Here is a 15,268-nt window from a genome sequence, read left to right as displayed (position 1 = left end):
CATGCAGGCCGAGCTACTTCAGTGAGGGTCTGTGCTCTTTTCCATGAGCAGTGAATGGATTTCCACCACCAGCAGGGTGGAAATGTCCAAGTTAAAGGACAGAAGTCAGAGGCCTGCGAGACTGCACTGCAGGGAGAAAGTCACACGACCACAAAAGGGCCGGTGCTGAAGATGCATTCGATAACTGTGGAGCCCAAATCGTTCTTTTTAAACGGGCAGAACACGCGGAAGGGACGTGACGGTAAGGCTGCTGTTCTGATCTGCGACGGGAGGGGCCCGGAGGGTACCTTTCATGCCCCCGGAGAAGCCCCTCCAGTTGGCGAACACGATGAGCGGCAGCCCCTCGCGGTTCAGGTCCTTGATGGCCTGCGCTGTCTTGAAGGCCGAGTCCGGGAACCACACCTGACCCGCCTGCTGGATGATCTGGGGATGAGAGAGGTAGGGAGGGAGGGAGGTCAGCACATCACTGCATACAGTACCAGGCTGTGTGTGTGTGTGTGTGTGTGTGTGTGTGTGTGTGTGTGACCATACCTTGGCTTCCGAGTCCAGGTTAGCCGGGTCAGCTGGGATCGACAGCTCCACAGTCCTGGTTTCCACAGCGACCACTCCAGTGGGTATCCCGCCCAGCCTACAGTGGGAAAACACGCTTGTTAATGTGACCAAGCACACACACACACACACACACACACACACACACACACACACACACACACACACACATATATCACCAGTGACCCTCCCGTCTACCACTACACTCAAATAATATCTTTATCTTGACTGTACCCTCTGCCAATACCCATGTAAGCATATTTAACACACAAAAAGGAGCTCACAGCTTTTCAACACATCCACACCACTGATGTGATCCCCTGCACCACCTCTAAAGACAGACAGAGACAGAGGAGGCCGGCAGACGTGTGCTCAGCTTACAGAAGGCATTTCGCTACCTCTGTGCATACGCAACTACTGCAGGGCTGCGGGTGATTGTTGCGTTTTTCATTACGGAAGATGAGCGCCCTGAGAGGGGCTGAAATGGCCTCATTACGTGCCGCGGAATGCCGCTTTAGAGCCGAGTGGCGCAGCGCCGATCACCCGCTGGAACGGTGCACGTTCCGACCGCCGCCGCCGCACCCTCTTTATTTCACCATTACCGGAGAGCGCCGCAAAGGAAGCCGCCGCCGAGCGAAAGGAGGAGAGAGGGGAGAAATGGCAGAGGAAGAAAATGAAAGGAAGAAATGAGGACACAGAAAGGGGGGGGGGGGGGGCTCTGCGGCCCATTTTTTTGTGTGGAAATGAAATGAGAGAGGAACGGATGAAAGGAAAAAAAAAAAAAAAAGAGAGAGTCCTGTATTGTAAGCTGCTGAATGGTGTTTATCGAGGCCAGATCTCTGGCCTGACAAGGTCAGCCCTCTCTGGGAGCGAGGTCAGAGGTCAAACCAATCAAAACAAAACGCAGAAAAAAAAAGACTGGCTTCTGCCCTGGTGTTAAGTGTGACGGGAGAGCTGTGTGGACTTTCACTGGGTGAGGTCTCTAACTGTCTTGTCTCAGTATAAACAGTAACTGGTAGCTGTAATGTTGCCGTTTGAAGGGCAGGACAGCTTGGGGACTGGACTGAAACCCACCTGGCTCTGCCCACCACCACACTCTGTGCCCACGGCTGCATGATCTCCAGGAAAGAGCCATAATCAAAGAAGCCACTCAGCCACTGACCCTTGGTACCTGCAGAGAGAGAGAGAGAGAGAGACAGTAGGAGAGAAAGGGAGGGAGGGAGAGGTAGAGAGTAGGAAAGAGAGAAAAGGAGAGAGAGCAATAGGTAAAAGACAGCTCCATCCACACTTACATAACATGTCCCTTCACTGTCCTCGCAGATTTGCAGATTTGAACAAACACACCCACTGCTTCACTGGCAAAAAATACACCATGAATACTCCAGAGAAAAAAATCTGAAAGTAACAGGAAACAAAATTGCACACAGGTTTTCTGAGGAGGGGGGGGGGTGTATTTCCAGCAGATGGGCCGCTCAAAAACCTCTAGTGTAACCATGGTGCGAGGTTGCAGTTCAATTATGCCACTGCGCATACATTCCTGAAGCACATTCCTAAAGGGCACTCCGACAGCACACTCTGATAGTGTGTCCCTACACCTCACGCCTACACCGCACTCTTATAACACATTCCCATAATGTGTCCCTAAAGTGCGTTACTACAATGCACTCCTACAGAACGTTCTTACAGTGTGTCCCTAAAGCACGTTCTGACAGCACATCCCTAAATCGCGTCCCTAAAGCGTGTCCCCTCTCTCCCCTCTCTGGGCCGGGGCTGTAATTGCGGCTCTCTGTAATCTGCTCCGGCGTGACCCGCTCTAAAACACGCCCATCAATTTGGGCATTATCTTTTTCGCGGGGGCTCCCGGCCCCGGCGGTCCGAGCCCCGGCACCCGTGCCGCGTGTCAGGATGAGCGACGCCGGCGTGCCATCCGAGCGTAATGAACGACTGTAGCTTTTAACCTCCCAGATATCCGCTTGAACTCAGCGCCGCAAATCAGCAGGGTCCGTCCCCCCCACCCCCCTCCCCCACCCCGCCCCACCGTTTTAACTGCACACACTAAATTAAAATATGAAGTCACTCCATTTAGAAGTTGCTGCAGCAGCAGCATTTGTGCGATGGGAGTAAAGGATTAAAAAATGACCCAGGGTAAAAAATGGTGATTAAAAGAATGAAAGCGGCCCTCGCAAACACAAAAAAGTGCAAGCGTGTCTGAGTGCGTGCACCTTTGTGTCTGAAAGTGCTTTTGCACGCACGTGTGCTTACGTGTATGTCTGTATGTGTTGGTGGGTGTGTCTGTGTGTTTGTGTGTGGCCACGCACACACGATTAAGATCACACAGCTCACTTTTTCAAAAGTTCTTACTGAAAAAGATAAAGAAAACCAGACTAGAGATAGTGGGGCATCTGATGTGTGCGCTTGTGTTCTCAAGGTTTCTGCAATGTTTTTGCAGACACACAAACTGCAAGTCAAGCCTGGACAGACATCTTTGTCTGCAGTTTGCAGAAATTCAGTCTTCCCAGGGTCCTTGTTCCTGGCTGTTTCTTCTTTCTTTGTTAATATATTCATATTTCTGCTTCCATAACAGCAAAAGGAGTTACAGCCGGTAGAATGTGGAGCCTGTAAGCTTGGCCCTTTTAGAAGAGAGGAAGGGGGGAAGGCAGGTGCTTACTCTGGCTAGGGCGTCCCGCCAACATCCAGCGGGGGTCGTAGGGCGCCTTGGTGGGCACGAATTCCACGGGCCGGTCGATGGGGTCTTTGGCATTGAGGATTGGCACAGGGCTGGAGTTGCACTGTGAGATGGAAGCATCGTTACTGTAAAAGCACTCACATACAGCACTTAGCACCAAGAAATAACACCAGCGCTGTCCCGCAGGACCCAAATCTTCCAGCTGGATGTCTCTCTGAGATGGACACACTGCTGTTCAGATGGGAGGGAAAGATGGGGCTCCTAAACCAAAGGCTGCCTGTTCAGTTCCCTGCTGGGGCACTGCTATTGTACCCTTGGGCAAGATACTTAACCCAGAACTGCCTCATTAAACACCTATCTGTATAAATGGGTACCATGTAAGAATTGTATCCTACGTAAGGATCTCTGCTTACGTAGGATAGGTTGCTTAGGATTATCCTCTGGATAAGAGCAACTGTTAACTAAACGTAAATGTAGCTGTAAAATTAAGCTCAGATGGTGGTGCCACAGCATTGCTTTCCTATTAAGAGCTGCAAGGGCCAGAACTCAAAACCCCCCCTCGAATGCAGGCAGGTACAACAGGCCCTCCACACTGTAACTGGGTCTAACTCTTGAGTTTTCCTGCCTGTCTGTCAGAACTGGCTGACTATTAAATCCAATTATGAATAGCAAACCTAAGATAGTCTGAAAGGAACGGTCTGAACTGAACACGCTGCTCGTGTTTGTTGGCATTCAGTGCGACAGGTGCACTTACCTTGGGCATGTAGGACAGCCACTGCAGCAGGGTGTAGACGCCCTCGAAGTCGTCACAGACCGTGCTGTGCGTCACGCCGTTGTTATGCATGATCTGGATGCCGCCCAGCTGGTTGTTGGAGGTGTACACTTCTCTGCCGAGCACCTGCAGGGGGGAACCAATCAGAGCCGGCCTGTGTCAATTCCTGTCTGACACGGTACAGATCAACATCACTTCCTGTCCTCCCCTGCTCAGGGGGGACACTCACCCTGAGGGCCATGTTAGTGGGGAAAGAAGATAGGAACTGGACTGATTTTTTTCCTGTGACAGGACAAAGAGGCCTCCCGAACTCTAGGGCTTAGAGATGGATTATTTGGGGACGGGGTTATCACTCAGACAGAAGACCTGGCCCTATTCCCCTGTAGGCCTGGCTGTCTCCTCCAGAGCATACTGACTGTTCGTTCGGCCATTATGGCTGAGGAGTGGGGCCTGGTCGTCGGGGGCAGGGGTGCTGAGTCCTGGGGCAGCGGATCAATAATCTCGCACACAGAGAGCGGGCCCACAGCGGCCTGCGGGACGTCGATACTGTCGATTGGGTATTAAAGATCACTCTGTCACCCGCCGGTCACCGGGGGGGCCCCCGGACGCTGGCCCCACAGGGTTATTTGTAACCTCCGGTGTGTATTAATACCCCAGGTTTCTCCTCTCTGACACGCCATTCCCCAACTATCGACAGGAGCCGTGACAAAGAGTCCTCTCTCCACTGCAGCGCAGCCAGTCGATTAGGAGGACCCGGGGCACGTGTGGATGGATGCATGCATGCGCGCACACACGCACGCACGCGCGCACACACACACACACACACACACACACACACAGAGACACACACTGCATCCACTACTTTCAGGGCTCTTCTCCTACATTGATCAATTTACTTGTATTTTAGCATGACCAAATGATGGCTGCACATTTCTCCACCCCCCCATTACCTCAATATCAACACCCAACTTCTTACTGATCCAATTCTAGGGAAGGCACTTAAACAGGTCTTTGGTGAATGGCATGCGGATGCTATGTGAGGCAGGTCTACCTCTAACACACCCCTCTGGAACACTGTGTATACAACTGAACCCTGGGATCCACCTATCCATCTGTGCATCCCTTCACCACAGACAGGGCATGGCCCTCCATCCCCATCATCACCCTCCCAGCAGCAGCAAGCCCTGCTTCTCACCTTCACCGACGGACAATGATATTAAACCACAGGGCGAAGATGGGCCCCTCAAAGTTCGAAAGTGTTACACATTTAACTGCATCTTTGGAAGTATGCAAGGGAGACTAAATTTGGGTGTACATCTGTGAGTGTGTATGAGTGTGGTGGAGAGAGGACTGAGAGTTTGTGTGTTTGTGAGAGAGGGGTGAGTGAGCATGTGAATGTGTGTGTGTGTATATGTGTGTGTGTGTGTGTGTGTGTGTGTGTGTGTGTGTGTGTGTGTATGTGTGCGTCTGAGACAGGGCTGGCTGTGTGTTTGTCTGTGAGAAGGCTGAGTGTGTGCGACTGAGAGAAAGGTCTGAGTGCGTGTGTAAATGTCACCGCAGGTGTGAGTGGTACATGAGGGATAGCTCCAGGGCCACTGAACTCATTTTCGCTTCTCCACTGCTCCCTCTGACCCCCAGGGCTCATTAACCCCTCTTCCCATCATGCCGTGCAGCGCGGGGCGGCGGAGGGGCCCGCCGCACCTCCGTAAAAGCGGGAGAGGTGGCCGTTCCTCACACTTTACTTTAACCTCTTTAGCCATCATTTATTTTTTTATTGCCTTTATTGGTTATGTCTGCGGCCACAAATCTCGGGCGCGCTCCTAAAGCTGTCAGGCCTGCCCCGGGCCCCCGGCAGCCGCCGCGGTCACCTTGACCGAGAGACGCGGGACCCGGAGAGGCAGGCTGCTCCGCTCCTCCACGCCGCCACCCTGCTGGAGCCTCATTAATATTCCACGGGAGGGGAGGGGGGGGGGGGTGGGACGAGACCCGCTCCTATCGGCCGCCGCCTCCGCGCCGTGTTTGCGCAGGTAATCGCTCCTTGGCCGCCGGGATGGAGATAAATTCCCCCGCCAGTAATGAAGCGAATGCGCCCGACCGGCGGAGGGTGGCCTCTCACCGCGGCGGGGGGGGGGTATGGGTCTGCTGGGCGTCAGCAGAGGGGAACAGCAGGGAGGTCTGCTCTCGGGGGGGGAGGATGGGGGATCCGCCAAACGAGGCCCCTCACCCATGGAGGGGGGCAGAGCTTGGCCACAAGGGCTGACACACTGAGAGGTCTGAGCGGGGAGACAGGTAGGCTATCAACAACCTGACTGCACTGTCCCCTTCCCGGTGACCACCACCAGGGGGCACTCTGTGGAGGCAATTTTCCCTGCTGGCCCCGGGACAGCAGTGACTTTCAAACTGTCAACATCCGCACCCTGAGCCAAGCCTTACGCAACGCCAAAGGCAGAGCTGCATAGGATGCGATTAGCCATCTGCACACCGCTTCCCTAAAATTCATTACTATGGAAGGGCAACAGAGTTTTGCTAAGGCATTAGTCAGCAATACCCCCCTCCCTCCCATGCTCCTTACAGGGAGAGAAGAAAAAAAAAGAACCGCAAGGACGAAAAAACAGCCTCTAGAAGCGGTGTTCGGTCTCCTTCTGTCGTGGGACAGGGCCTCCCCGCCCCGGGCCGCGGGGCGCGCGGGGGCTGGATGGCACCAGCACGCGGCCTCTGTGCCAGCGGTAGCGCCAGTGCGGGTCTGGCAGCACGCCGCACGCCCTGTCCAACCGCATGAGGGGAGCGGCAGCTTGAACGCCCGGCGTCAGCTCTCGCACCGCATGCCACAAAGTGTCACATCAAGTCAAGGGCAGCAGAGAAAGGGGGGGGGGGGGGTTGGCACTGAGAGCTGTGAAGTGTCTCTGTAACACACACACACACACACACACACACACACACACACACACACACACACACACAGGCGCACACGCGCACACACACACCTTCCATTTCCACAGGAAGCCAGCGCACCTAACAGGTTGCATTTGGCAACACTTTAGAGCAATACCTTCTGTAAAGGTCTACATGTGTACAGGCTAAAGAAAAATGTTCTCTTCCTGTTGGCTTGATCCAAAACTCAGTCCTTCCTTCAGTTATGCACCCGTCGTCACGACACAGCACTCAAAACCCCCCAGTGACAGTCTGTGTGAGTTCCAACATTAGAGATCTTATAGAGGAAGTGTGAGCAGGCTCAGGACAGTGCACATCCCCCCGTGCACCAGCGACCGGATTCCCCCCCCTCGCCCCCCCCACCCCCTCACTCCCTGCATGCGTGTGCAGTGGTGCAGCCCCCTGACAAAGAGACCATGGAGCGTGCGGCCGATCCGTCCCCCCCTCCCGGGATCGTTTCTCACGCTGAGCCTGTGCTGGGGGTCGCTCAGGGGGTGGGGGGAGGGGGGTTTGGCGCTTGGGATGAAGTCACTGGCTCCAGCTGGCTCTGACAACGACACAATGGAGGAGGCCCAGCAGCCTTCGCAGCACCCCCCCCCCCCGGGAAACTGGTGGGCCCTGCTAGCCCCCTGCTAGCCCCCCGCTTCCATCGCACCGGGCAAATTGAAATTTACATGTTATTGCGCCCCAGCGTGCCACGATTTGCTACGTGTCATCTAATTTTAAACCGAGACACGTTAATTCACTGACAGGGAAAGGAACTGGGGGGGGGGGGGGGGCATGTGCGTGTGCTTGCATGTGTGTGCGCGTGTGTGTGTCTGTGTGTGTGTGTGTGTGTGTGTGTGTGAGTGTGGGGGGGGGGGGGGGGGCTGGGTGTTGAGAGTGGAAAAAAAAAAATCTCTGTCTCAGCAAAAGTTTTCATTAAAATTTTAGACAAATGATCTCTGTGTCCTTCTCCCAAGCTGCCTGGGGCGTCATGCTATTTCTATGCAAATAACAACCTCGCGTTTTCCCTCCTATTATTTCTACTGGAGCTGCTGCAACATGACCTGAGATATGGTGAGGGGGGGTGGGGGGAGGGAGGGAGGGAGCGAGGCAGAGAGAGGGAGAGGGAGAGAGAGTACCAGAGCACATAGAGAGGGGGAGAGGGAGAGCGCGTGGGGGCGATCACTGAAGTGTGAAAATATATAACGCAGAGAGTGTGAGAGAGAGACAAGAACAACACAAAGACACCGCTGTAATTTGTTTCACTCTGCCTCCCTTTTAATATATTACACCCTCCTACTGCCGCCTGGGTTAAGAGAACACTGATATTTAACTGCACGGCCCTAAAACCCTGTGTCCCCCTACCTCTCTCTCTCTCTCACACACACACACACACACACACACAACACACACACACACACACACACACACACAACATACACAACACACACAACACACACAACATACACAACATACACAACACACACAGACACACAACACACAGACACACAACACACACACACACACACAACACACACAACACACACAGACACACAACACACACAGACACACAACACACAGACACACACCACACAGACACACACCACACAGACACACACCACACAGACCACACAGACACACACCACACAGACACACACCACACAGACACACACCACACAGACACACACCACACAGACCACACAGACACACACCACACAGACACACACCACACAGACACACAACACACAGACACACAACACACACACACAGACACAGACACAACACACAGCTGTTCAAGCCTCCAACAGTGCAGAAAACAAGAATACACACCGACTGTTTCTCACACAATATAACACCCAAAATTCTCTCACAAACATTCACAAACTGCCAAAACCACCGGCAGTAAACGCAGTAACTGATAAGTATGCATAATGAAGCTTTGGCCATGCTGTTGATGAGTAGATGTTTTTAGGCAAAGAACGAACCCTGCCTGAGTGAAGCACAGGAGGCACCCCGCTATATATACAAACATAAATATCTTGCTGGAATGTGCTCTTACATTAACATTACCCATAATTAATATGGACACTTTAGCACTTCATACATTTCACATTACTGTGCTATATTCACATGAAGGAACCACTGACAGCCAGAGTAGTTACACCGTCAGCTATGCTTAATATATACAGATAATACAAAAAAAATCTGCCAGGCCATCAAACACACATTTCCATGAAATGGTGTCAAAAACATTCTCATATCCCCCACTGAGACGAGGAGAGGCGTAAATGTACACATACTAAAATGCACTGAGGTGTGCATCAATCTTTAGATTTTTTCCCCCTGCCTGGCTCTCTGTATTGATGCAGGTATCGCTTTGCTCCCGTGTCATCAGTGGATGCGTTTTGGGGGGGGGGGGGGGGGTGGAGGGATGGGGGGTTGCGGGGTGGGGGGGGGTGTGCTCAACAGCATGGCCACCTGCACAGACGGCCAGCGCGCCCCGAGTGCAGTAACTACAGCCTACTGTATACAAACTGTAAAACAACTGCAGTCAACACAGGAGCTGATTAGCAGCTGATTACAGCTGCCTCCATATGGTGGCGGCTGACCCCGGTATGTCTAAATAAAAACACATGGAATAAAGGGAGGACCCCCTCCCTGCCCAGGAAGGCAAACCCCACTGACAAAAAAAAAAAAAAACGAGTCAGTGCCGGGATGAGAGTATCCGCCTGCTGCCACCTGTGAGCTCAGAGAACACGCGACGACCCGCAAACGTCTCCCCTCTCTCGCCCCCCGCCCCCTGCCCCCGCGCTGTCCAATGGCGCCCCCTCCGCCCCTCTTTTAAGATTCAGGGGGGTGTGAGACCGCGGCACCCGATCCATCTGCTCCGCGCTGTCATTTGCATTTCATGCCTCCCGGCTTTTTTCTGAAGTGGCGATACTTTGATGCAGTCAGAGAGGGACACATTATCATTATTTCAATTTTCACGCCGTGCCGTTTTTTAGAGGGGGGGAGCGAGGGAGAGAGAGGGAGAGAGAGGGAGTGCGAATGAGTGCTTTTCTGTTTCTGCACACCGTGTGCCAGTAGTCAGCCTGTGTGCTGCACGCTTTTGTAGAGCACACGTATGAAATGGCAATGTTGTGTACAAATGAAGGACACAGTTGTTCATACGGAGAGGTACCCTGTGCCAGTCCATAAGCCTCTCCCACAGTACCGTACTGCGTGGGAATGCAGTGAACAGTGGATATCTGAGGAATGTAACCAAGAGAGACCCTCACTTTGCTTCTGGGAAGACGGGACAGGTGGCACTTCATAAAGGCCAACACCTCAAAAGCTACCAAACAGCTCAAGACCCAAGGGAGGTTATGGACACCTAAAGAAAATGTATTCTGTGTTAAGGCTTCTATTCCCAGGAAAGACACAGACCCACAGAAGAGATTTCAGGTAAAGGGTCCTCTCTGAATGCCTGCTTCACTGCCAGAACTGCCCCATACCCATTATGGGCACATTCTGATTTGTCAGTCGCCCCATCACTGATGTTGCATTGGGGGGGGGGGGGGGGGGGGGGGGTTAGGAGACATAAGTAGGCGAAGAGAAATACCAGTGATGTTACTCTGTGGGGACTCTATGAGATACAGTCAAGGAGAGACAGTCACATTAAAATGTGGCATCTCTGTGAGATAGAGTCAAAGATACCAGTGATGTTACCATGTTGAGGGGCTGGTATAGCAGTGTTGTTATGTTATAAGTTGTGTCTATTTGAGAGACAGCCCACAGGGGGCGATGCTGAGCGCTGACCTTGTTGAGAGCTCCAGCCCCAGTGAGGATGATGTGGGAGTTCTCCACCTGGATGGTCCTCTGGCCCAGCCTGACCAGGTACGCCCCGATCCCGATGGCCCGACACGTCACCTGCAAGGAGAGGCCAACACTCGCCAGTCAGCCACACAGACCGAGTACAGGCCCCGGGAGAGAGCTCTACTTCCTGACTGGATGTGCTCATTGCGTCCAAAGGCTGTTCTTCATTTTGGTTCGATTCTTCTCCATGGACTGGCATCTCCAGTGTGCAGTGTGATGCTACTGTCAATTAGCTGATGCTTGTGTATGTATGTGTGTTTGTTAGCATGTGCATGTGGTCTGTCTCAGACATATGCTGCATGTGGGCGTGATCTCACCAGGTTCATAGTGATGACCTCCTCGTAGGCCAGCGAGGACTCGCCCGCGATCATCCCAGAACCCCTCAGGTTCTCCACCCCGAGGCCCTCCTCCTTCCCGATGATGTCAGTGATCTTGTACCTACGGGTGTTGAAGTTTTCACCACGCAACGCAACAGTTATTAGCAAAGCAGCACAAGGGGACTCTGGAATGGAGACTCAAGTCTGGGTAGACTGTCACTGCAAGCTTATCTAGAATCAGCTAGTCCAATCTCCAAATCTAACCTCAGACATTTCATTTGTGCATCCGAGAGTCTGGGTGTTGCCCATCTCAGAAACAGGACGGCACGTGGGTGAGGCTACTGGAGAACAACGCCAGACTAGTGGCACAAACAAATCCCAGATTCACAGCAAGAAGAGCCTCTACTAACCTGGACTCGCCTTCATCCTCCACGTGCTCACAGTGCACCGAGTTCAACGCCGACACCTTCTTGTAGTCCTGAGGTGTGAGGTACAGGTACTTGAAGCCCTGTGTGCGTAAAGAGAGAGACACGGACAAGGGGACGCCCTGAGTTAGCATACTGCCAGAGCCAAGCACCAGCACTGGATATGGACATCACCTTCACATAGATCCACAACTTGAGTCTGGGTAGCACTGGTTGGAGAAGAGACCCGGGCCACTTTCAGATGATCATGGACACACCTGATTGGCTGGCCCGGTTCACCCAAGTTCTTATTCTGCTATGATATACATTTAGAGTATCATATCTAGCTTTGTTAATCCCACTGAACAAGGGCTAACTAAGCGGTAGTAGTAAAGGAAGAACATGAGCCTTGGGATACTGAAGGTGCATTAGTTCAAAATCTGGATCTCCAGCCCTGAGCAATGGGACCCCCCTCCTCAACCCCCCTAACCTTGTAGGGGTCAGCGGGGTCCTGCCAGGCCACGTGGAACATGTGGCGGATCTCCTCGGCCAGGCCGATGCGGGCCCCGCTGTTGGCGGCGATGTAGATGCGGGGAATGCCGCTCTCCCGGGCCATCTCCGAGGCCTGCTGGAACAGCACATCCTCCTGCGGCCCGAACGAGCCGATCTTGTGGGTGATGTCATTGCTGATTACGATGACCTCGCGCCCCGCCGGGTACTCAGGCGTCCTGAGGGTCATCCGCCACGCCACCATGCCGATCTGCAGCGGGGATGCACACAGACACACACACACACACACACACACACACACACACACACACACACAGGGGACAGACACAATCCATACACAAACACACACACACACACATACATGTGTGCACACATACATACACAAGCCCAGACACAGACAAAGACACAAGCATGCACAAACACACAGACACATAAACAACACATTAATACAGTGCTGCTCAGAGAGCAGCTCACATTTCTGTGCAAAACGCTCTCACAGGAACAGAGAGGAGTGGGACGAGCAGAGAAGGCCGGAGAAGCCCATCCAAGCCGCCCCCCCTCCCGCACCAGATTACAGACGAGATGCAATTTAAATAATTTACTCCAGACAATTCTGCTGGAGAAGGGTATGGATTAACCCGCCGCCTTCAACTCAACACTTTCTGAGGCCAGAGTTAATGACGGCCGTAAAGAAATGGCCATGCTCAATTTTATACCGCTTCCATCTGGGTCAAAGCCATCTGCACGGAATGCATTACAATAAATACAGCGCGGAGGCCGGGCAGGCAAGCCGAGCGGACGCCTATCGCCATCAGCACAGCAAAGCGCGTCTCGGAAGCGAGTCTGAAACACTGACGCGCTGCCCAGAGCGCACTGCTAATCTCAGCCGCACGCTGTATGCAATATTGCACCGGTCGTGCCCCATCGGTTTTCTAGCAGTAAAAAAACCACTGAACTGAGGGCTGCATTCAAACAGCACACTGGCCAGCGAGGGCACAGCGCGTTTATTTGTGTGCGTACACCCAAAACCTCCAGTTTGAAGGGTCCATGTGCAAAACCAGTGTGGGGACCGGGAGGAAGCATGGGGGTGGCCACAGGGGTGCCCGTTTCTGGCCATCGCTCAGAATCAAATGCCACGGCACGTCGGCCTGAGCACAGAGTCGCGGGCCACTGCTTCAGAAGAAAAAGAGAGACACCTACAGGGCATACTGTGGTACTACGGGACTGAAAGGCTTCCCTGTTCTTCCGCTTTGGGAGCCGAGAGCGATGGACTCGATTTTCCATCCAAACGGGCTCGGTCTGCAGCGGCAGTTTGACGTGTATGTAAGGGCGCCTGGTATTTGGACAACCGAGCAATGTCTCCGTGTGGGTGCTATTACACGTGTAGATGCCAACGCACACAGGCGCTTCGGTTCGCGTCGGTGAGACGTCAAGCCAAAACCTATGCTTCACTCGATAAAACGGGCCAAAAAAAAAAAAAAAGAGGGAATGATTTCTCCAGGGGGGCTGGCAGGGAGCCAGTCGCATTGTAAATTTGCATATCGCAGAGCACATTTCCTTTAATTTGTGTGAAATTGGGTGGAACGGGGCTCTACACTGGAGGGGGAAAAAAAAACAGATCAAGTACATGAGAAACGCCGTGCAATCTTTTTTATTCGACCCCACATGAATTACATGTGTGCGATCATTAGACCGTCACGAGAGCTCCGCGGCCCGACAGCCTCCGCTGCGTCGCCTGCGACCCTCCCCGGTGCATCTTCACTGCCCTTGTAAGTGCCCACAGAAACACTCTGAGCTGCAATGCCCCCGTTCAGACCGTGCCACGGCAGCTTCTGGGGACCCCCTCTTACTCCTGCTGTCACAGAGGCACACTGGCTCTCTAACATGGACGACAGTTTTAGCTCCTTTGTGTGGGATAACATGCAGCAAGGTTGGCAAGGTCTCCAAAACAGACTGAATTTAATGGCAGGGAGGTGAGGGAGGGAAGGCTTTGCTGATTGGAGGTGGGGTGCTGTTTCCATGCCCTCACCACCCGCAGGGTGGGGTAGGGGTGGTGCAGGGTTGGGGATGGAGGGGCAGTGCCCTGGGGTCAGAGTCTCCGCTCACCTCGTTCCCCCCGGGCAGGCGGTTCATCTGCACCAGCTGCCCCTGTGAGTCCAGGACCAGCTCTGTGAAGGTCAGCAGCTCGGAGGGCAGAGGGCACTTGGGCAGGTGGGCGTAGGCCTCAGTGGATTGCCACAGCTTCCTCAGAGCCTGGGAGAGACAGAGGGAAGACAGAGCGAGAGCGAGAGAGAGAGAGAGAGAGAGAGAGAGAGAGAGAGACAGAAAGGTAGAAGGGTGAGAGAGACAAAAGGGTGTGAGAGAGAAAAGGGTGAAAGACAGAGGGAAGAGTGAGACAGAAAGACAGAAAGAAAGAAAAAAGAGACAACAAAGAGAGAGAGAGGGGGAGAGAGAGAGAGAGAGAGAGAGATAATGTGACTGCCTTGCATAGGGAATGACTGGTTCACCATGAGGTGGTGTGGACGGCACTCTCCAGTACCTGTCTGAACATCTCGGGGAAGTCGTAGACGTAGGTGGTGCCCAGCGATTGGGCCTGGAAGCGTTTGGACTGCAGCAGGTCCTTGGTGACGTAGGGCGTGTTGATCAGCATGCCGTGTAGGGGGCCCTGCTTGTCCCCGTACGCCTGGAACATGATCTGCGGACCAGAGGAGCAGCAGTCACCATGGGGGGGAGATGCACCACCAAGGCGACCCTCAACCAAGACGGCATGGGAGATGGCATGAGGATGAACGGCTGCACCCAGCTGTCACACGTCATTCAACATCAAACGCTCAGGACAACGAAGACAAGGTGACGGTGGCAATGCCTGAGACACTGTGTCCCAAGTTGCAGCTGCAGTTAAAGTTCCAATTGGAAGAACCGCAAGCGATTGGCCGCTCTGGTTGGCCAATCACCGTGCGTTAGTGCACAATGAACACCCTGGTATAAACAGGGCAGGCAGGGCTGTGTCAGGGCCATTTCGGAGTGGCAAAACTTAAAGGACGCCCCGACTGAGAGAGGGCGTCCACCGCCCCCCACCCTTTGTGTCACGGAGGAACGTCCAACGCCGAAAGTAACGAAGTCATTTTCAGCAAAAAGGTGCCATTGTCACACTTCCTGCGGTTGAAATGGCTCCATTATTCAGAGGCAAGCAGGAGCCTGCCTCACAGCCACAATAGTGAGTGTTAATTAAGACAGCCGGGTACAATGCGCCGCCACC

At 53.5% G+C, this 15,268-nt stretch overlaps 1 protein-coding gene across 12 annotated transcripts in view; it reads right to left on the bottom strand.

Moving 5' to 3' along the window:
* acaca (acetyl-CoA carboxylase alpha) overlaps positions 1 to 15,268 on the bottom strand; it is a 62,924-nt gene that overhangs the window by 14,498 nt on the left and 33,158 nt on the right. For all 12 annotated transcript variants that reach the window (XM_036525856.1, XM_036525854.1, XM_036525859.1 and 9 more), the window contains 11 exons: positions 14,549 to 14,704; positions 14,116 to 14,262; positions 11,990 to 12,259; positions 11,506 to 11,603; positions 11,096 to 11,216; positions 10,722 to 10,832; positions 3,990 to 4,133; positions 3,218 to 3,338; positions 1,624 to 1,720; positions 532 to 628; positions 288 to 423 (listed from right to left, as the gene is read on the bottom strand). In XM_036525856.1, coding sequence (XP_036381749.1) covers positions 288 to 423; positions 532 to 628; positions 1,624 to 1,720; positions 3,218 to 3,338; positions 3,990 to 4,133; positions 10,722 to 10,832; positions 11,096 to 11,216; positions 11,506 to 11,603; positions 11,990 to 12,259; positions 14,116 to 14,262; positions 14,549 to 14,704 — 1,498 coding nt within the window. The remainder of the gene's footprint in view (positions 1 to 287; positions 424 to 531; positions 629 to 1,623; positions 1,721 to 3,217; positions 3,339 to 3,989; positions 4,134 to 10,721; positions 10,833 to 11,095; positions 11,217 to 11,505; positions 11,604 to 11,989; positions 12,260 to 14,115; positions 14,263 to 14,548; positions 14,705 to 15,268) is intronic.

The sequence above is a fragment of the Megalops cyprinoides genome, chromosome 3 (genome assembly GCF_013368585.1).
Source record: "Megalops cyprinoides isolate fMegCyp1 chromosome 3, fMegCyp1.pri, whole genome shotgun sequence".
NCBI classification, from domain to species: Eukaryota; Metazoa; Chordata; class Actinopteri; order Elopiformes; family Megalopidae; genus Megalops; species Megalops cyprinoides.
The sequence above is the reverse complement of the archived record's forward strand: the minus strand, read 5'-3'. Positions and strand labels throughout refer to the sequence as shown.